The 22,003-nt window shown below is 44.7% G+C and overlaps 1 protein-coding gene and 1 long non-coding RNA gene across 21 annotated transcripts in view; both read left to right on the top strand.

The window, feature by feature from the left end:
- The first annotated feature begins 1,526 nt into the window (after window positions 1-1,526).
- LOC120098964 (uncharacterized) lies at window positions 1,527-9,302 on the top strand. Of its 4 annotated transcripts, none has more exons than XR_010061139.1 (3): window positions 7,342-7,767; window positions 8,018-8,372; window positions 8,909-9,302. It is a non-coding gene; the product is annotated as an uncharacterized LOC120098964 (long non-coding RNA). The 4 variants fall into 4 exon arrangements; XR_005497787.2 differs by having other exon boundaries at window positions 7,344-7,767; window positions 7,999-8,372; XR_010061138.1 differs by having other exon boundaries at window positions 1,527-7,767; window positions 8,018-9,302.
- A 2,694-nt stretch (window positions 9,303-11,996) lies between these two features.
- Window positions 11,997-22,003, top strand: part of Fam184a (family with sequence similarity 184, member A) — a 122,208-nt gene continuing 112,201 nt past the window's right edge. For 16 of the 17 annotated variants that reach the window (XR_005497785.2, XR_005497786.2, XM_063279315.1 and 13 more), the window contains exon 1: window positions 11,997-12,527. Coding sequence is in view for 15 of the 17 variants with exons in the window: in XM_063279315.1 (XP_063135385.1) it covers window positions 12,360-12,527 (168 nt within the window). In the remaining 2 variants the exon portion in view is untranslated. The remainder of the gene's footprint in view (window positions 12,528-22,003) is intronic. The other variant, NM_001427095.1, reaches the window with a different exon arrangement.

The following is a 22,003-nucleotide window of genomic DNA, read 5'->3' as shown; positions in this document are numbered from 1 at the left end:
CAGCTCGTCTCTGTTCTAGGTGCTCCAGTGTAATGAATGCATAAGCAGAGTGGCCTTTGTGACAGTTAGAGAGGCCATGCATAGTCCCAGTCACATTGATTCATCTCATTGAGCTGGCATAGCTACTACTTCTATTCAAGTGCTGTCCTGCCAGCAGCAAACCGGATGGCTAGCATTTGATAGAGTACCAACTCTTCAAAGACACAGCAAGACACTTAGTGATAAATTGTTTCCATCAGGTCTCTCTCACATATTCCCTCCTGAGAAAGGGGGAATGAGTCACCCTTACTGGAAGTGCCTTTGATGCAGCATATGTGTTCGGCTCTCCTGTCCATGAATGTCACTTCTAGGACTGTTGTTTGATGACTCACCGTGGGATTTATTATAGACACTGCATCCTAAATGCACGGAAGGCAACATGGAATCACTGTTTCTATCATATATCCCCGTTAGTCAAAAGAAGCCCCTTGGCTAGAATGCTAGAGTATATTATCAAAGGCTCGGTTCACATAGGGAAAAGGCTCTGTTTGGTTGGGACCTGCCATTCTTGGTGTGGTATGTGCCTTGAAAAAGTGGCAGAAATATGGTCCAAAAACTAGAACTGGGTCTGGAAAGCAAGATGAAGTAGGAATGGCTGTTCACACACCGTCCACTTCATTCACTTGCAGAATCTGTGCAGTTTGATTCCATCTACGTTTACACTCTGTTAGATTAAAGGCTTGCTAACTGTTGGGAAGAGGAAGACACTCACTGTTACAGAGGGTCACAAAATAGCTCCCCAGGACTCTCTGTATGGCTACCCTGCTCACTTGGGCTCTTCAAGCCAAAGGTCTAACAGACAAAGGCACTTTTGTGATTTTCTGATTGTCATGATGCCTACCATTGTTGCTAAATGACAGAAGTAGAAACAAATATTTCTAGATCTCAAAGGATTCACGTGATGGTCTTCTGTCGCTCTTCTGTTCATTCCTCTATCCTGATGAAAGACCTGGAAAATAAATCCAATATAGAGCAGGGTGTGTTTGGTGCACGCCTTTAATCCCAGCACTCAAGAGGCAGAGGTAAGGGGATCTCTGTGACTTTGAGGTCAGCAATGGTTCTTCCTCACCAAAGGTGAGGAAGTTCTAAAATAGACGTGAACATCTGGACTTGACAAATACCAGTCGTTTGAGGTAGTTCCACAACATGGTCTGTCTTGAGTCCTTTTGAGATTTGCAAATGACTTGGCATTAAAATTTTGAGAGGGGATAGATTTTTATGGAGGGTAAAATGGAGCTGTAAGGTCTGAGGGGTAGATTGTGGAAAGTATCTTTAGCGTCCTATACCGCTTCTTTTTTCTGATGGTCTTAGTTGACTAGTGTGAAAGGGTTGTTCAATTCCCAAATGGGTTGGGCCCCACAGGTTGAGAACCACCACAGAAGAGTTTTACTCTATAAGAGAAGAGAGTCAGTAGATTAGTGTAATCCTTTCAACAGTGTGTGTGTGGGGGGGGGGGTGGATTCTGAGATGCGTTCTACAGGGTTCTTCTGAGGACAGCTCCTAGAATGGAGTTCCAATGGACATAGCCAATTCAGTTATGCATTTTTTAGTGGCTTTTCCTTCCTCTATTTCTGCTTCACGTTCCCCCAAATCACCTACTATATACACGATCTACTTCTGTTCCTACTTTCAGAAGATCCCAAAAATAGATGGATAAACTAGTCAGCTGCTGGAAAAGGCTGGCTTTGTAAATAAAATGAAAGGTAGTAATAAGGAAGAGTGTGAGGTGAGCTGAACCAAGAGCAGACATTTGTTGAGTATTTATTACGTATTAAGCATTCAGAAAGTACTCAATACATCCATCTAGATCAAACGACATGCCTAAGGAGACCGCCTTTAGATCGCCTTCATTGTGCCAAGCTTTGGGCCATCATGTTAAAAAGCAGATGTGACATTAAGAAAATTATTGATGTGTGGTATTTCTAAATAGATTCTGCCCTAAAATGTAAGATAACTCCAAAGATAATCTGTGAGAAATATAAGAACCCCTCAATGTCTTTTTGTTCCGTTTCTTCATCACAGGCATGTAAAGATTCTGGTCTTTCCATACTCCCGAGATACTTATACGAAGAGAGGAGTTGCTGTTGGACAATATCTAGCCAAAAATACTCTGTGTACTCATGTGACGCCTAACAAAATGCACTATGCTTATTGATTCTGTTGAAGTCCAGTTGTGTACAGAGTCTCTATTGAGTTTGGGTCTGTGTGGTAAAGCCTGGGACTAAGTCCCATTTAAATACAGAATGTTCCTAAGAGGCAGAACACTGTGATGTTAAAGAGAATATCCCTGGGATATCACCTTGCTGGCCCCGAAGAGTTATGGTGGATATTCAGTGCCTCTCCAGTGCTATGAAGAGACGCCATGACCACGGCAACTCTTAAAAAGGAAAACATTTCATTGGGGCTGGCTTACAGTTTCAGAGGTTTAGTCCGTTATCATCAAGGTGGGAAGCATGGCAGCCACCAGGCCAACATGGCGCTGGATAAGGAGCCGAGCATTCTACATCTTGGTCTGCTTGGAAAAAAGAAGAAGACCGTGCTACACTGGGCAGAGCTGGAACATTGGAGACCCTCACAGTGACACACTTCCTCCAACTAGGCCACGCCTACTCCAACAAGGCCACGCCTACTCCAACACGGCCACGCCTACTGCAAAATGGCCATACCTCCTAATAGTGCTACTCTGTTGGTGTTTGTCTTGTGCATTGTGTATTCAGAAGCTGAGTGAGTTCTGTGCTCCTCACCAGACTGCAACACAGTCTTGGAGTGTTGTATTAACCTAGGTACTATAAAGACTGCTCTCCAATAATTCCTGAATGGTCAATAAATGGCTGGGGCTTATGGCTGGGCATAATGGATAGGAAAGTGAGACTTAGGATTGAGTAAAGGGGTCTTGAGAGAGACCATGAAAAGGAGAGAGAAGCCAGAGAGGAGGGGGCAGTCATTAGATGGGATGGACCATCAGGAACACATGGACAAGAGAAGTTTACTCTGAGGATAGGCAGATGGAGCAGAAGCAGCTCAGGAAACATTATATTTGCAAGTGACTGGCATTTGTGTGGGTTTTAACAAGTGGAAAAAAATTAGAATAGCTCAGTCAAAGGTGGGAAACAACCCCATCCCTTATAGGTATTTACGAGTAAAAAGGAGTGCAGCAATCCCTCAGAAAAATAAAATAATTCAATACCGCTCCCTATGGGCCAAACATTCAAACACACATGTCTATGGGTGCCATCACGACACTACCACAGCCCACACTTACGTCACTCTCTATGACTCTATGACTTCTCTATGGCTCAAATGGAAAGGATTTGGAAATATTTTCTCCACCTTTCTCTTCCTTCAAACCTTGTGTCCAAAGATCCTCATTCACTAACCAGAGCCTCAGGCAGGAAATGACTTCTGGAGTGGAGACTCCAGAAGCAGTCACTTAATGCCCTTGGCCTAGTCTCTGAAACAGATTCTCACAAGTAACAGCAGGATCTTTCCCTGAGGTAATATGACGACCAATATTAGCCATTTTAAGTTCATTCTCCATTACCATTTGTCCCTGAAACCTTGCCTTTGTCCCAGCTCCTCTCAATGAATCCCACTCCAGACTTTCCCTCTGTCCATCACAGTTCTGTCAGTCTCTATGAGCGTGGCCACTCATGCTGGTGGAATCACACTCTATTTGTATCTTTTGGACTAGCTTAACTCACTTAGCCTGTGCTCAGTACCCGGGTGTTTATCGTAAGCTACGGCTAGCTTCGTTCACTTAGCGCGTCATCAGTATTCATCGCCAGAGCCGGAAGCAGCCTCTTAGACACTGGCTAAGACCCCATTGTGTCTACCACATTCTGTTTACTTACTCATCTGTGCATAAACATTTGCTATGACAAGGAAAGTGCAGCTACAATTGCACTACACTGCTTTACAGACGTCTATGAGTCCTTGCTGTCAAGTTTTTCATATGTGCATTGGGATGAGGTTTGCCATTGTATATTGTGTGTCAGGGTCTTTTTTGGGGGAGGAGGGAACCATTATAGTTTTTCAGTGTATCATCATTTTATATCCTAACTAGTAGTGCACAAGTGTCTTAATTTCCCCCACATAATACTTACTACTTTCCATTTTCTTGTCATTTGGGTCAGTTTTAATAATAGCCATCCCAGTGGGTAAGAAGTGGCAGCCCACTGTGATGTATTCTAATTTCTCTGGTGGCTGGAGGGATTGGGCGCCTATCCCTGCACTTCCTTCCTGGTAATTTCTATACATTTTGGAAAAATAACATTTCAAGTTCTTGCCTCTCTTTAAAATTGGGCTCTTCATTTCTGGATTTAAGGGATTCTTTATGTGTTCTTGATATTGACCCATATTTACTTATGTGAGCTGCAAATGTTTCCTTCCATTGAAAGGATTTCCATTTCACTCTTGAGTGTCCCTGACTCTGCCAGCATTTTTTTTTTATAACAGGGAAAACCATTCACTAGCTTTATTTTCTCCTCTTTCACCAGAGAAGCTAAAATGCTTCCTACATGTAAATGTAACTGTGAAAATTTGGGAAAACATTCTGTTGTTGTAGAGATACATTAGTATTAGAAAGGACAATAAAGGCTTGGAGGCAAGACCCAAACATTAATAAAAGTTGTAGAGACAGAACGGACAGTAATTATTGTAGAGACAGGAGAGTGATACAAGAAACTATATTAAAGATTAGAAGTAATTCTGTACCTCAAGCTAAATAGTATCTAGAAAGGCAGACCATAAAACAACATAACAGACGTTATTTTACACGCATGACAAATGTCATGTTAAGAAAAAAAATACCTATCTTCTGAAGAGTCTTTCAGTGTGAAATTCCACTGTTTGTACATTGTTTACACGTAATTGTTTTTAAGTGAGGGTGACTCTTTCAATACCATATGCCATATAAATCGATTATATTTAAAAATAACGCTTATCTCTAGGATAGAACAGCTCCAATGTCTACAACCCAATGAGCTGAAAAAGGTTACAAAAAACCAAATTTACTAAGAGTTTCTCTTTGGAATTGAAAAACTGAACTTTTACCTAATACAGAATAATGTCATGTAATTCTGATAAAAAGAATGAAAATTGGTATGATTTGGTAAGTGCTTTTCAAAGAACTAAATGTGAAAGGGACAGTAAAATTAAGTAAAAATAGATACGTTAGTATATTTTAGTGTAAAAACATTGAACTTAATGTTACCTGAAAAACATTGTTAGGATTAATGTTCAAAGGTTCTTGTTAACACAGTCCAGAAGTTTCTTTGTTGTTCGTGTTACTTTTAGTACACACATGAACAGAAATGGAAGCTTTCTGTGAAATTGTATTTTAAGGCACACAATTAAAATTTTATTGGCTGTAATTTCTTCTTCCACTCCACAAACATTCATTAATCACTTACTATTTGCATATCAGTGTAGGAGTAAAAACGAAGTCAAATTAGTAGTTGAGAGTTAAGTCACGGGTCTTATTCTCAATGTATTTTATGGGATAGTGACGAAACACTAGAGTTTGTGGAAACAGCCATGCTCCTGTAACTGAATACAGTAAGAAATTAACAGCTATTGTGTCTATCTGACCTAGTATGCCTCGCATTGGTCACAAAGTTAAGGAAGTGAAAAACTGTGTTTCCTCTAAACACACACACACACACACACACACACACACACACACACACACACACACACACACCGAGAGAGAGAGAGAGAGAGAGAGAGAGAGAGAGACAGATGGACAGATGGACAGATGGACAGACCTCTGCCAGCATTTTTAATCTTGATGGCAACCAATTTGTCAATTTTCCAACTCATAGCCTTAGTTTTCATCTAGAATCATGGTCTTCTGTCTGTCTGCCTTCTCCCCCACCCCCTCCTCTGCCCTTCTCCCTGCCTCTCTGCCTCTCTAATCTCCATTACAAATCTCTTTGTCTCTGTTGGACTGGTCCTCCCTCCCTCTTCCTCCCTCTGCCCTCCTCATCATCTCCCCTCCTAGATCTTCTTTCCCTCCCTTTGCTTTTCTTTCTTTCTCTGCCTCGGTCTCTCTGATAAGGTTTTGCCATGTTATCCCGGTTTTCCTAATCGGGATCCCTCCTAGCTCCTGGAATGCACCAGCTGCACTGACTTTGGAGCTCGCATTTCAAACCTAATCTGTTTCTTCTGATTCTTAGTCAGATCTGTTATCGACTGCATTCCTGGCTGTGATTTTGATTCTGAAGTGCTGTAGTCTGGAGTTTATCTAGGTTTTTTGGGACTGAAATAAACATAATTTTGTAAGCTTAAGAAAATATTAAAATAGTTACTTTCACAGATCTCTCGTAAGTTTCATAACCATGCCATTTGTCACTAGGACCCTTCTTGACAAGCTTCATCATTAATGAGCTGTTGCAACTATGAACACATTTCTTCACTCCCCGACCAGCAATCATTGGGGACAGAGGGAGGGCAACAGGATCTCTCTGCATAGACTCCCTATGTAGATAGACCAGGCTGGCCTCAGACTGTCAGAAATCTGCTTGCCTCTGCCTCCCAAATACTGAGATTTAAGGGGTACACACCATGCCATTTAAAAATGATTCTTCATATATGAGACCAATTTTAAATCATTCTGAATATATACATACATCATGATTGAAATGTTAGCATAAAAAAGAACTGGCCTAAGATAGCTCTGGTGAAATAATATCAGAAAAAAGATCTACCTATAAATGACTTTCAACTGCTGTTCATTGAATCAGAAAAAAACTGCCAGGTGTGGTAGCATGTGTCCATAATATTAGTACAGAGGAAGCAGATGCAGAAGGGTCACGAGTTTGAGACCAGTCTAAACTAAATAGCAAATTTCAGGCATGGTGAGATCCTATTTCAGTAATATGCAGAAATTGAGGTTTAATATTGTTATGCTTTATAATGTGGTATAATGCAGCAGAACGGAGCACCTCAGCAGGCCATATCAAGATGTCCATCTGAGGAATTACACCATATGACAGGCCTAGTATAAAGTTTATTTGGAGAAAGGGAAGGGACTTGGAAAAATGATAGAGGCAGAGAAGAAAGCAGGGGCAGAAGAGGACAGAGAGAGGAGAGAGGAAGAGAGGAAAAGGCCGGCCAGGAACACGTGGGAATGGAAAGAGAAAGAAGATGGAGAGTGAAGGCAGGGAAAAGAGGGAGGTGTGGTAATGTGTGGTCATCTTATAGCCGGCCACACCTGGCTAGTAGTACCTGGGTACCTGGTGGCAGGTGATGATATAAGTTGTTGCTAGGTCACTGTTGCTAGGTTCCTGGGAAAAGCCTAGTGGAATTGTCTGTAAGCCAACAAATATGGGATATAATTCTAGCTCTCTTATTAGTTGATTTGAAAATTTGGGCAAATCTGGATTTCTGATCTTCAGTGGGTACAAAACTAAGAGATTAGGTGTAGGCTCAAATTTTCCTTTCACCTCTAATAGCTAACAATTCTTTTTATTTAATGTTTATTCCTCTACCTGCTTTCAGTTACTTCCTCTATACCAGTCTGTACCTGTGATGGACCAAGGTTCTGCATTAGTATGAACCTTGGGTTCTTGGGTAGTATTGGCATAATCCTGATGCTTTTACCTATTGTGTGAATGGGTGTGAATTCCTCCTCAGAGAGAAATTCTAGAATGTACCAGATTTCTAGAATGCACCAGATGATGACTTATCATTGTTCACCTTCCATCACTACATAAAACACTTGAGACAGTAGGTGGAGAGCAAGAGAGGAGGGAGGGAGGGAGAGAGAGGGAGAGAGGGGGGGAGGAAATGAGAGGGAGAGGGGAAAGGGGGAGGGAGAGGAGGGGGGAGGAGGAGAGGGAGAGGGAGAGGGAGAGGGGAGAGGGGAGAGGGAGAGGGAGAGGGAGAGGGAGAGGGAGAGGGAGAGGGAGAGGGAGAGGGAGAGGGGAAAGGGGGAGGGAGAGTAATCTCTTTTCACAGACAGTTTTGGGACCTCCAGTCTTAAGATCTGCAGACCCATTCGATGGTGGCTCTGGTACGCCTGGAAGACAGTGATGAGTGCAAGCAAGTGGCAGAGCAAACTCGCTCTTGTCAGGGCCACATGTGCATCGTGCAGACTTCACCATTCCTCCACTGTATCATTCTGGAGCCAAGCCCTTAAAATATGGATATTCGGGGGATGTTCATCCGAAATATAATACCCACCTACATTGATTCCAAACAGAGGCATGGCTTCTGGTATCCTCTTGAAGGCAACTGAATTTATTCTTCTATTCTGGGTATGGTTATTGTTCCTCTTCTACATTTAACTGGACTGAAGATCTCCATGGAGATATCCTACAGGCATCTCAAAGGTTATCATGTGTTAAACATATCTGTCCCTACAGTTCCTTTTCTGAAGTGATCTCTTTGACTGCCCTGTTTTCCCCAGCCTGCATGTGCTGTTTGCCCATTCCCACCCCTTTCTTTTTCTTAAATATCACTGACATATTTAAGGTGGTAATTCCTCATATCTTACCTACTAGGGACAATGGACTCCTCACCCTTGTAGGTGTCTCTGTGGTCCACTTTGCTCAGTCACAAGGGTTTTGGACCAGAAATGCAAATCCAATTATTTCATTTTGCTTGCTTAAGGCTTTTCAGGGGCTCATCCACATCATCAAAATAAGCTCCCAAAGTGTCATCGTCAAGGTGCCTAAGTCTTCCCACCCACCAGTCATCTTGACACCTGCTCTGACACACTAGTATCCTGACACCCCATTCGAACTTTGCTCTGGCCACATCGCACCACCTGATGTTTCCTAAATAGGCTGTGCTTCTCAACCCTGTCCCTAGTTAATCCCAGGGCTCATTTTTCCTTTCTCTCTCTGAAACATGTGTCCTTCAACAGGCTGTTTAAATACCACCTTTATCAAGTTGTGATGCCCTCTCAGGCACTCCAAGCCTAGCCGAAGTGCACCCCCCAAAAGTTCCTTTACAATGCCTTAGTGGCATTGTGTATTCTTTACCAGTCTGTCCTTTCCACTACACCGTTGCCACCCTCAGGACAGACACTGGTGCACACAGCCTCAAGACCAAGAACCCAATAGCACTTCGTGACAACTTTTGAATGAATATCTTATGACAGAAGCTGGCACTGTGCGAAGATTTGTCTAACTGGCACCCCTCCTTTTCCCTTGTGTTATACATACCTTCTTTAAAAGTGAGCTTCTGTGTGATGGGATCATAAGGGTGTTACTTTACACCACTAGGATGACTTAATAATAAACATAATTCTATGTAAAGTGGCCTATTTTCATTATTTATAGGGAAAATGTTAAATTAATAGAACACTGGATATCTTCTGAGCATAAAGTTTAGGGACGGGTGGATTCTCTTGGCTTAGAGTAGTGATGGCAGACACTTGTGTGCCACAACCTAACTTGTAAGTCAGAGACGGAGATACAGGAACTGTTTTCTTTGGAAGGAATTATGGAAAAGGAGAAGCTGCAGGGACTCAGTTGATACTACATATTGGCCTCTGTATTTCCTGTCCTATGTTCTTTCTACTGTGTTAAGGGACAGAACTCCCAAACACCTCTCCTGCCTAGGAAAGTATGATGTGGATACACAAATCTAGTGAACAATTTTTTTTCTTTCTTTGTTTTTTTGTTTGTTTTTGTTTTTTAAATGAGAAGGATAAAAGAGTGCTGACTCTTTTTTTCTCTGCCCCAAATGTATTTAAATAATACAACTTTGTCTCAGCCAGCATTCCTCAGACTTGTGAAACTGGTTCCTCTCTACCAAAAGGATACATTTCTCTTACCTCTGGCAGAAGGGACCTATGGCTTCCTGTGGCACCTATCAGCATATCAGAGCTCATGCTGACCTCCAGGACCTCTCAGTGTCACACATAAGTACCTGTTGCACATTCAAAATCCATGCTAGCATCTCAGCCCTTCTCTCTCCTCCCCTACCCTGAACTCCCTCCAGCTCACAGGCTTTCCTCCCCAGCCACCAGGTCTCTGTACAACCTTACTATTCTTGCTTTGTTGTCTCTCTCTCTCTCTCTCTCTCTCTCTCTCTCTCTCTCTCTCTCTCTCTCTCTCTCCTCTCCTCTCCTCGATTCCTGCTTCTTTCACTGTGTTCTCTCTATTCCCTATCCCTTGCTGGTCTCTCCTTTCTTGAAGATAGCCCTGGCCATAATCTACTGTGTCTGCCTGCTCAGGACTCTTCAAGATATCTCTGGCCGTTCTCTAATATCTATGCTGAAAACTTCCCTTAACCATATCATGGAGCTGTTGTCTCCCCAGTTTGTACGGTTTCTGATTCTCTTTATCTTAATTAGTGCTTAAGGGAGCAGAAAACGCACACACATTTCTCATTACCTGCCCCATTCAGAATGCTAGAACTAAATTCTATTTTTGAAAGGTTTACCACTGAAGTACTGAGTACCTTGCATCTGGCAAATATATATATATTTGCACATATATTTACTGGTTTTGATTTTCTTTCTGGAATTCTAACAGATCAGGAAATGTTTTTGGATCCCAGTCAACCTGCATTTTGTTTAGTTTTGGCCACATTCAGATTTTGCTAGTTCTGCCTCCGATTCAATTTGCTAGCACATTCAATTACATGTGACGGCTACTTGCATATTAAAGAGAAATCATATGAAGCGAAGGAGCTCGGTTCTGGAAAAAACTATGGAGAATGTATTTTTTCAAAAAACAGGTACAATCCTATAAAGTTTGTATTCACATTAACCTAACAGGACCCCACTTTAACACAGGATACCCAGTTTTTTTTTTTTTTTTGGTTCTTTTTTTCGGAGCTGGGGACCGAACCCAGGGCCTTGCGCTTCCTAGGCAAGCGCTCTGCCACTGAGCTAAATCCCCAACCCCAGGATACCCAGTTTTGTTTGTTACTTTTAAGTGTTTTAGCAGGGCAGAGATACTTAAAAAAAAAAAAAAAAAAAAAAAAGATGAGCATAAAGTAATATATTTAGCAAGGTGAAAAGGTGCGTGTAATGTCAAATCTTGATAGCACACCCCCAATCTTTAAGGGGTGTTCCCTTAAGGGAATCTCATTCCCTTGTTCGGTTCTCCCTTCTATATCCCAGTCCTAGTCTAATTTCTAGTCAATTATATTTCATATTTAATTGTTCCAGGCTTCATCCCACTGAGAAGTGTGGTGCAGCTGACTGTAGAGGTGTGCTCCTCCACACACAGTCACTTGGCATTACTTCACTCTAGACTGGCACACACCAGGTCAGTGGGACCCCGAAATGCTTGAGCCTGGGTGAGTTTGAGAAGACCAATCAAGTGTAGGATTAAGGATCTCCCTCTACTTCACCTCCGTCCTGAGTACACTGTTGCTGGGCCTGCACACAAAATGCACACGCAGAGAGTCTCTGTCACGCTTTCTGCTTGTTGCTTAAGCGAAGGTCACCATCAAATTTTTATCCCCTTTGGATGAATTTTTAAAAAACTAGATTGCACACTGAGACACAGGGGTCAGTCAAGGGGTGCAGACTGCCGGGAATGGGTGGGTTGTGGGTTAAGGAGCTGGCAGCTGTGAGTCTGCGTGGTGAAAGGGGGGGACAATGCTGTGGGAACCCCTAGGGTGCAGGGTTGTAAGGCCCTGTGCGACTGTGATCTGGAGGCTTCGGTGAGGCAGGGAGGTTTATTGCGGGGCTGCAGAGCTGTGATGCTATGAGAGTGCGGAGGACAAGTGCTGGCGGCTGCAGGGCCGAAGGGTGCGGGGCTGTAGGTCGCAGGGTCGCAGATTTGCGGGTTGCAGAGACGCGTTGCTATGAGCTGGAGGGTTGAGGGTCAGAGTTTGGCTGCAGGCTGGAGAGCTGCAGGTTGGAGGGTTGCAGGGTGGAAGGCAGCGGGGCGGAGTTTGGCTGCGGGCTGCGAGGCTGCAGACCGGAGGGCTGCGGGGCGGGGAGCTGCGGGGCGGAGCTTGGCTGCGGGGAAATGACGTGGCCACCCTCGCGCGCTCGCCGAGCCCCGAGCCGCGCGTCCTGGTAACGGCGCTCGGCGGCCCCCGCGTCCCCGGCCCCGCCTCCCGCCGCAGCAGCCCGCCCGGTCTCCGCCTCCCTCCGCAGCCCCCGCGGCGGCGGAGTCTCGGGGCCAGGTGGCCGCCGCTTGCGGGACGCTAGCCGCGACGTCGCCAAGCCGAGGCAGGGGGACGCGGCCGTCGCGGGCGGGCAGGGGGGAGCTGGCTGCCGGGACTGGAGGGCACGGGCCAGAGGGTCGGCAAGCGGTCGCCCGGGCTGTCGCCTGTCCCGTGTCGTCGCTGCGCCGGCCTCGCCCGGCGCACGGGGACAGGTGTCCCGGCCGGGGTCTGCCGGGAAGATGGCGACCCCGGGCATGAGCTGGCAGCATCACTATTACGGTGGCTCCTCGTCCGGGCCAGCCAAATTCACGACCTCCCCGGCTGCCGCGCAGCTGGCCGGGCACAACATGGACTACAGCCAGGACATGCACCTGAAAATGAGCAAGAAGATCGCCCAGCTCACCAAGGTATGGGGTGCTGGGGCTCGGGGTTCAGGAGGTGGTGGCTCCTAAGAGAAGCAACAGCCAGAGTTGCCTCCCGGCCCCGCCGAACTTGAGTGGAACACTGGCTACCTAACTTGAGCTAGACCGCACACCGCACCGCGGGATTTACAGGGCTTGCACCCCATTACCGACTAGGGGTAAACCTGCACACAGCACACGAGGGCTTACTTTCTGGGTTCCACCGCAGTAATGGACTTTTCCTGTTGCTCAAGTGTCTCTGCTAAGGGCTGCAGGCAGCACAGCGCTACAGTACCTGGTGAAGTACTGTACTGGTTTACCTAATATGACCCGGAATCCTCGGAGTTAATCGGTGTCTGCTACTGGTTACACAGTTAAGGAGAGAATAAACTTCCCGAGGTTATTCCGAGGACTGTAGGAGGGTAAAGCATACCTTGCGTGCCATTTTAGGGATTTAATGAGTCATTCCTTACTTACCCTCCCAGGATGTCAAGTAAGGTTTATTAGATGAATCACACTGTGTTGCATTTAGTAAAATCTTACCAGAAGACCGTTCTCAAGGAGCCCGCAGATTAATCACCTGCACAGTTTTCCAAGCATAGTTCAGGGTGATATGTCCGTTACTGAGTCCTTTTTCGAATTTAGTAAAGACTGATCAGAAGGGTTGCTTCTGTGTAGCTCTTAACCAGCAGTCTAACACTGTGTGGAACTGATTTGGGGTTTCTGGAAGTCACTCATGGTGACCGTGTTCCCTCGGACTGTTGCAGTGTTTAAGAGAGGAAGGTGGACTTGAGGGTCCCTGATTGATAATCTCTTGAGATCTGACTCAACCCCACCATACAATTTCACCCGAGTTTAAAGAGAGGAAAGGGCGCACTGGTGAAAAGGGACGAGATGGCGGAGGGGGGGACGGTTTCAGTAAAGAGATATGATTGGGAATCCAAAGATAACCCGAATGAATGAAGGGATGTATAGAAACACAAGACGACAACAACAAAAACCACGTGATCATGACTCAACCCACGCTAAGAGACACCACCATTCGTGGAGTTCCCTTCTTTGGATTGTCTGTCTTTGTTCTAAGCACCACCCTAAGAGATGCTGTACATGCAGTCGGGACTGTTTGCTTTTGTGAAGGGTCCCCAAACTCAGAATTAAAGGTGCAGGATATAACGGTGTGGCCACATGTTATCAGAGCATTCACATGGTTGAGGCTAAAACCCCAGACTCCAGGATAGTATTTCATCTTCACAATGCTGGTAACCACAGCGAGGCTCATGGAATTTTATTTCTTCTGGGTTTTTCTTGCACCGTGTCCACCACATCTGTGCTCGCATTTTAGATCATAACTCTCGGAGACTCCCGTGAATAACAAACACTCCAGAGGTTAGAAGTAGGACTCTGGAGTAGTTAATAAAAGCTGCTTTTCTTCAGGAAACTTCCCCCTTTCTATCCACACTTTTAATTTCCTGTCCATTTTTTTCCAGTAAAAGCAATCCAGCCCCACCGGCTTAGGTGGGATATTAAGGAGATGATGGTATCTCTCTCTCAAATGTAGTGAGCCAGGTGCTGCTGGCCCAGGGCTTTTGTTACTGCCCAGGGTTGCCCACACTTTGATTTCCTGTTTGTGGTTACCGTATCTAACCCCCTGCACAGCTCGGAAGGGCTGCAGACCTTTGATTAGTCCTCTGTTGGGCTTTCTCTGCCTAACACAGTTGACATTTTAGATTGGGTAGTTTCCTATTAGGGGACTGCCCTGTGTGGTACAGAGATGCCTTATAAACTGTGGGTACAAGGTGCCCATGGCTCTGCCCTGTACTTAGAGTGACACTAGACAACTCTACAGAAATCACCAAGGGTTCCTCCCTGGGCAGGAGACTGTAGGAGTCATGTTGGTGAGGGATGGTGCCATGGCTTGTGTTGAAATACCTAAGGCTTCTCCAGCCCTACCACGGGCCTTTCTATTTCTTAAGATAAAGCCTGGCAGTGAAGCAGTCTAATAACAAGTTTATTAGTCTGCTCCCTCATTTATCACCTTTGAAATTTATGATTATATTAAATTTATTAATTATTAATAAGTTTGTAATCACGTATACTTACTGTAAATAGTGTGCCCTAAACCTTACATCATGAGTGAGCGTACAAAAGGGTTGTTAGAAGTTAGACGTCCCATCGTATCTGCTGCCTGAGATTGTCATAAGGAGTTTACTAATGAGTCCCTATCAGTAGGAGGCAAATTAAATAGAAATATGACTGGAACCTGATTTTAGTTTCTGTTTCAAAAAAACATTGCAGAGATAACCACTGGACTAGGAACTTGGGACTAAAAGAAGAGCTCCGTCGATAAAGTGCTTGCCCGTGAAAACCTGGGGACCTGTGTTCGATCCCCAGAACCCACTTTAAAAAAAATCTGGGTGCTGCAGCATACATTTCAAATCCCAGAGCTTGGGCAGCAGGAAACACACACCACCACCACCAACAACAACAACAACAACCAAAGAGTCAAATGGACTCTCACCAGCATTAAAGAAGCAGCACGATTAGGAGCTTGCATTGTTGATCTCACATACTGTCTTGAGTTAGAAAGTTGTTGACCTGGATCAAGTCATTAACCCTGAGCCTTACTCACCCAGATGTGACAATAGGGATAACAATAGGATACATAGACAGTTGTAATGGCACCTGGCATTTCTTATAGTGTCACTGAAATACTTATTATATACCAACAAAGTATTAAGAAAAAATGGTCAGATACTCTTAAATTTTTTAAAGGAGTATTTTGTTTTAACTTATTTTTTTTTTAAGGCAGAATCTCACTTTGTAACTCAGATTAGCCTCAGAGTAACAGTGGCTCCTGAGTTCCAGGCTCTATTCTTCTGCATTTGATAACCTCACTGATACTGTATTTATTTAGAGAGTTTCCTACTCAGCTCTATTAAAATATGTACAACAGACCGCCTATTGAATGACAGTTTCACAGTTTCACATCCCCATTTGTCGGGTGGTTTTGGGAGGCGCATTCTAGAGATTTGACTAGCTCTGACAGGGTGAAGAGGGATGGTCACTACATTATAATGTACTTGTGACACTTCTTCCCTTTAGTGCCTGGGATCACATCCAGAGCCTTGTGAATGCCAAGGGAGCACTCTGCCCCTGAGTCATCACCCCAGCCCTTCAGCGTATCTTTAACTAATGAAAATACTCAGTGAGTGTTATTTGCCCAGAATCTGTTTCCTAAGAACCCAGGAGAGCAGACTGTTTTGTGGTGAGAATAGCAGTTCTCAGCCCCCTTTTAAATATACATGGGGTCTTTATCAAGGCAGAGAAAGAGAGCTAGAAAGAGGGACAGAGCAGTCTCTGCCTGCAAGTCAGGAGCATTTAGGTCGTCTCTGTCAAGTGTTGCAAATGACTGCTGAAAATTGGTTGTTGACTCCCAGGTTGTGTCACCTTCCTGAAATTGTTAAGGGCTGAGTTCAAAGCAAGGGATAGACCGAATGGATTCTGTTTTGATTTGTAAGACCCCAATTCTGTATGCGCCCCTGTGTGTCTGCTTAGAGTCTTCCAGTAAAAAGCAGAGCTTTGGAGATGCAACCACGAAGCAGCCTTGTTAAACAACACTTTTCCTTTGCCCACCCCCTCCAACCTTTTGTTCCTGTAAATTTACGTCTGAGGACTGGATCGTTTTCTGCTAGGAACAGACCTGATTTTTTTTTTCTAGCTATCCTTCGACAATATAGATTATTCTCAAGTTACTAGGTAACGGACGTCTCAAATTTGTCAATACACCCGGTGCAAACCATACCGTCTCCAGGGCAGATGTGCAGGTGAAGCTTTCTGCCCTCAGCTGACCCTCAGCCCTGCCTCTGGCAAGCGGGGGAAGGTAGGCAACTGGGGAAGGATTTCCTGGGCTCTTTTGCTTCTGGCCTGATTTCTCCTCCCCTTCCTCTGTCTCAGCAGCCCTGCTTTCAGACCCCTGTGAAGTGCTATGAGGAAGGACATAGAAGGGAGAGGGGCAGCTAAGAACTTCCATGGAGTCTTAACTCCAGTGCTTTCCTAGGCTTGGCTGGCGATTCCAGCTCAGATTTCACCCGTGGGTCCCCATCTCCTGCCTCAGTTGCCTGAGATTAGCACTTCACCGTCCCTCACAATTAAAAAGGCATCTAAGTTCAGACTAGTTGCTGATTCCCTGCTCCTGGGGCTGGCGGTACGTTTATCTTCGTTTTGTTATGGTCTGTTCAAGGTTCAGATAACCACCCTTGGCTGGACCCATGGGACTCTGTCCCAGCTTGCTGTGTCTCTTGCCTGTAGGACTCACATCTAGGAGGGGAGTGTGTGTGTGTGTGTCTACGTTTATTCTCTTCACAGAGTCTGGTAATAGGTCCAGGTCAGTCATCTCTCTCGGTCTCATGTTTCTCCGCCCAGCTTCTTCTCGTCCTGCCAAACAGGATGGATCCGGTGCCAGATCCGGTGTTCTTCACAGTGCATGAGGTGAAGCATCAAGCTCACCAAGCGTTCCCCTCAACGCTGTCTTCTCAGCTGTAGTGTGGGACAGGCCATCTTTCCGGAGACCCTTGTCTGTATCTTCCCTAAGGGATTCCAGAACCATCCTGGGATCTCCGCAATGCTGCTTGTTACAGCAGCTGGTATAGGGCTATATGCCTCAGCCCCATTTAACTTTTGCTCTCTTTCCTTTGGTCACCTGCTTTGGAATGTTGCTTTATTGTGGTTGGCTCTGAGTGGAAACCTCTGTTTTACTGCCTGCTATTTTAGCTCATGCCTCTTTAGGCAACTGAGCTCTCGTACACCTCATTCCACTTGTGGTTCTAACTTGGTAGAGTACGAGCTTGAGAAAAAGCTTTCTTTTTGTCTGGTCTTTAGCATCCTGCCTGTTCCTCTCAGTACCCAGCTTGGCTTTTGCACCTGGAGCTGCCCTGACCGGTCTGGTCCTTTCCGGACTTCTTTACTCTGAACGTTTATAGGATTTGTTACATTTATTTTTTATTTGATACTTAGCGGTGCAGATTTGTCACTAGTGGCCACTATGTTTAGGACGATACCCGTTCCCCTCTTTTGATTGTCGGCTGTTCAGATTTAGGAGCCATATCTTTTATTTCTTGTAGCTTTAACATGAAAACTTTTCACATATAAAATACGTGAAATATAATATATATAATAATATACATCTAATATATATACTATAAAAGTTACTGAATATTGGTTGGGAGGTGGTAATGTGAAAGGAATTTTACCGTGAAGTAGAAACCGTCATTATTTTTGAGAATTATATCCTCTGGTTTCCTGGGTTAGTCCAGTTAAAATATTCTCAATTGTTTAGATGAGCACTGACCGTTTATTAAAGTATTTATAAGAGCTATCCGAACTTAATTTTCATATAAGAATTAGATGTAAGCTCTTTGTCTAAAATATAACATTGTCATTTCAGAACGCAATCGATGTTCTGGTTTCATAGCAAGCCTTCTTTTTAAAAGTTTCAGGATCACTATATTCCAAACAAAAATTTATTTATGCAATATGAAAACTAGTAAACATTTCAAATAATCCCATCTTCTCTTCATAGGTAAGCTGATTTTAGTATTTATTTCTCAGATTATAGCGTAATTACGTCATTTCACTTTCCTCTCTCCAGCCCCTCCCATGGCCCTCTCTTTTCTGTGGTTAGATCAGTTCGGGCCCTCTTTCCTTGAGCAGTTTTCCTCTCACTTCCCTCATCCCTTAACTGTATGCAGTTCTTTGTCGAGGGCCCAGGCTTCCTGAGCTTCTCTGTTGTGTGTCATTGAAGTCACCCTTGTTTAGGTCATACTTAGGCAGTCATTGTTGGTGAGACTTCATGGCTGTAGCTTCTCTGACATTTGTAGCAAACACGATCTTCCCACCACAAACTTCCTAATCCTCTGCGGCTTACAATGTTTCCGCCTTCGGGTTGTACAGGAATGGTTTTATAGACCTATCAGGTAAGCCTGGGACCCTCAACTCTGCATTTTGATTGATTGGTTGTGGCTTCTGCATTTTGATTGGTTGTGGCTTCTGCATTTTGATTGGTTGTGGCTTCTGCATTTTGATTGGTTGTGGCTTCTGCATTTTGATTGGTTGTGGCTTCTGCATTTTGATTGGTTGTGGCTTCCAGTCGCGCTCTCTGTCGCAATGTAAAGTTTCCTTGATGAAGGACGAAGACTACACTTATCTGTGGGCATAAGGACAAATATTTAGACTGCAGCTAGGGATTGTGCTGGTTAAATAAAGTGGTTCTCCTCCAAGATCCGGGACTGCACTCGCACTGAGTCGTTGTCTAAGTTTTCAGGGTTAGGCATGATTTCCCTCGTGTTGAGTTAGTCTAAAGTCCAATTAGAGAGGTGTTGGTCCCCATCGAGGTAAGTGTGCCATTACAGGACCTTAAGGGTTATTGTGCCATTCTGCTCATTGTTGTGGCTCAAAGGCACCATAGCTGAGCGAGACTATTGGTTATTTCCCTCTTCGGGAAGGTTGTGCGGAATATTCTAGTACCATGAAAGATAATCCTCAGGGAAAGCTTTCAGGTCAAACCCAGCTCAGGTCCTCTCGGTGCTGTGTCCAAAGTACATGGTGTCTTCAGCAGTCGGGATGTACCTTCCACCTTTGGGAGGTAACTGAGGGTAACTGCAGTAGCCTGAAATGTTTGGGGAATCTCATATGCAACCCTGCTAATAAAGAAGGTTCCTCGTGCCCGGTGTTGGGGCTTTTGTTAGATTGTTAGATTGTCTCTGGCTCTTGCGGGGAAGCATTGTCAGCCTAGATGGGGAGATTTCATTTAAACTATATATGTACATATACATACATACATATATGCATGTATGTATACATGTATGTACAGACTTATATGCGTTATAGATATTTTTAGGTAGATACACAGTAATATGATTCCTTAGAACTTTTTCAAACATCCTTTCTGTTACGTTATCCTCTGTTCCTTCTGTATTTATCTCCCCCTCTAATTAAAGCCCCACCATTTTCCCATCCCCCGCCCCCGTCAGATCACTTGTACTTGCTTTTCCTCTTTCCACTGCCCCTCACCTGCACAATGGCCCCCTTTATTATCCTGTACTTTGCAGTTCCTCGGGTTATGATCTTACGCTCTCTGTTTTTAAGAATTAGATGCTGCTGCATGGTAAAGTCTGGTTGGGTTTCCAAGCTCCCGCCGTAAGTAGCCTCATAGCTAAACCTCTGGCTGTTTTAAGTTTAGCACGGGCCAAACACAGCCCCCTTCTCTCTCCCATGTTACAGCACAGCTCTGCCATTGTCTTGTGCAACAGCGGCCATAATGTTCTAGTCATAGCTCAGTGGGTTAATTTCTGTGATTTTACTAATATGCACAAAAGCATGACATCCAGATAGGTGTAGACTGGAGCCCTGTAACCCTAGCCAAGGCAGGAGGATCGTGATGAGTTTGAGGCCATCTTTAGTTACACAGTGAGTTCCAGGCTAGTCTGGGCTCTATACCAAGTCCCTGTTTCAAAAATCAAAACAAATGAAAAACCGCAATATTCTATAAATTGTCCAACCCTTGTCCCTCTTTTTAAGGAGGAGCATAGGAAAGATGGAGCTGCCTTTTATACTTAAGGAAACTGGACAAAATTTTAGACTCTAGCTAGCTTAAACCACTCATGTACAGACACAGAGACTGAGGATCCAAAATTATGGGACACTTTATATAAGTGACTGTCAGGACTTATATCCCTAGATGGTTCTGGGTGGGCAACTGAATTTACAAGTCTTTTTTTTCCCAGAGTTTTCCCTCTTTCCAGTTTTAGTTAAGAAGTCACATTTTTTTGTGTGTTTTAAAAAATTTATTTATTCACTTTACATCCCGCTCATTGCCCATCCTCCCAGTTACCCCCCCTCCCACAATCCTTCCTCCTACCCTCCCTTCTCTGAGAGGGTGGAAGCCTCCCCCCAACCCCCGCCATCCCCCATCCTGGCATATCAAGTCTCTGTGGGGTTAGGCAAATCCTCTCCCTCTGAGGTAAAGACAAGGCAGCCCAGTTAGAAGAACTGCCTTGCTTACAGGCAATACTTTTTGGGATAACCCTTGCTCCAGTTGAATAGCTCCACTCTGGGCGTTCGGGACATACATGAAGACCAAGCTGGGTATCTGCTACGTGCACGTGTGTGTGTGTGTGTGTGTGTGTGTGTGTGTGTGTGTGTGTGTGTGTTTTGGTTAGTGGTTCTGTCTCTGAGAGCCCCAAGATTCCAGGTTAGTTGACTGTTGGTCTTCCAGTGGAGTTCCTATCTCCTTCCTGGCCCAACTCTTCCATAAGAGTCCCCAAGCTCCATCCATTGTTTGGCTGTAGGTCTCTGCATCCCCTAAGTCAGCTGCTGCGTAGAGCCTCTCAGAGGACAGCAATGCTACACTCCTGTCTGCAAGCATAGCAGAGCATCATTAACAGTGTCAGGGATTGGTGCTTGCCCATGGGATGGGTCTCAAGCTGGGCTGCTTATTGGTTGGCCATTCCCTCAGTCTCTGCTCCATGTCCCCTGCCTGCATTTCTTGTAGACAGGATAGATTTTGGGTTGAAAGTTTTGTGGGTGGGTTGGTTTCCCTATTGCTCCACTGGGGTTCCTCCCTCGCTACAGGAGGCGGCCTCTTCAAGTTCCATATCCCCAGTGCTATGAGTCATAGCTAAGCTCGCCCTCCACCGATTCTTGGGTACCTTCCTTATCCCAGATCTCTGACATGTCCTGGAGATGCCCCCCAGCCCCACCTCTAGCTGCCCATCAGCAGAATCCCATTCATTCCCATCTGAGAGATCACAGTTCTCATGTCTGTTATTGGAGCAAGATTTTGCACACCATCCAAATCAACAGGTATTTGATGCTATTGAAACCAGTCCTCCTCTCACCACCCAGGAGTAGTTTTCTAGATTTAAGGCGGTGGAGATAGTTCAGTTGGTAAAGCACTTGCTATGCAAGCGTCATGCCTAGAACCCATGTTTAAAAAAAGCCAGGAGTGGTATTATATGCTTGTAATCCCGGAACCAGTGGGGCAGAGAGAGGTGGATAGGTGGATCCCAGCGGCTCACTGGCCAGTCAGACCAGCCTACCTGGTGGGTGCTAGGCCAAAGAGAGACCCTATCTCAGAAAACAAACAAAGAAAGAAACAAACAAAAAGATAAAAAGAAAAGAGAAAGGGCTGATGCCCAAGGAACAACCTGAAAACTCCTCCCTCACTCCCTTCCTCTATGTTAGGTAAACCCCATATTATTTTTGTGTTTTTATTGACAACGACTAGATTGCAAACGTATAACGTTAATTAAATTGGCTGAGAGATTATCTCGCTCTGTGTGGATATCACTACTGTAGTCATTTGAATGTTTTGGGGTTTTTTGTCTGGTTTTTGGATGCTCACTTAACTGTGTCGTTACTTAGACACAATTCCTTGAAAGCTATGCACCAGAAAACTTCTTGTTTTTAATGTGTTATTCCTTTGT

The sequence above is a fragment of the Rattus norvegicus genome, chromosome 20, assembly GCF_036323735.1.
Source record: "Rattus norvegicus strain BN/NHsdMcwi chromosome 20, GRCr8, whole genome shotgun sequence".
Taxonomy (NCBI): domain Eukaryota; kingdom Metazoa; phylum Chordata; class Mammalia; order Rodentia; family Muridae; genus Rattus; species Rattus norvegicus.
Note: the sequence above shows the minus strand (reverse complement) of the source record. Positions and strands in the feature narration are given on the sequence as shown.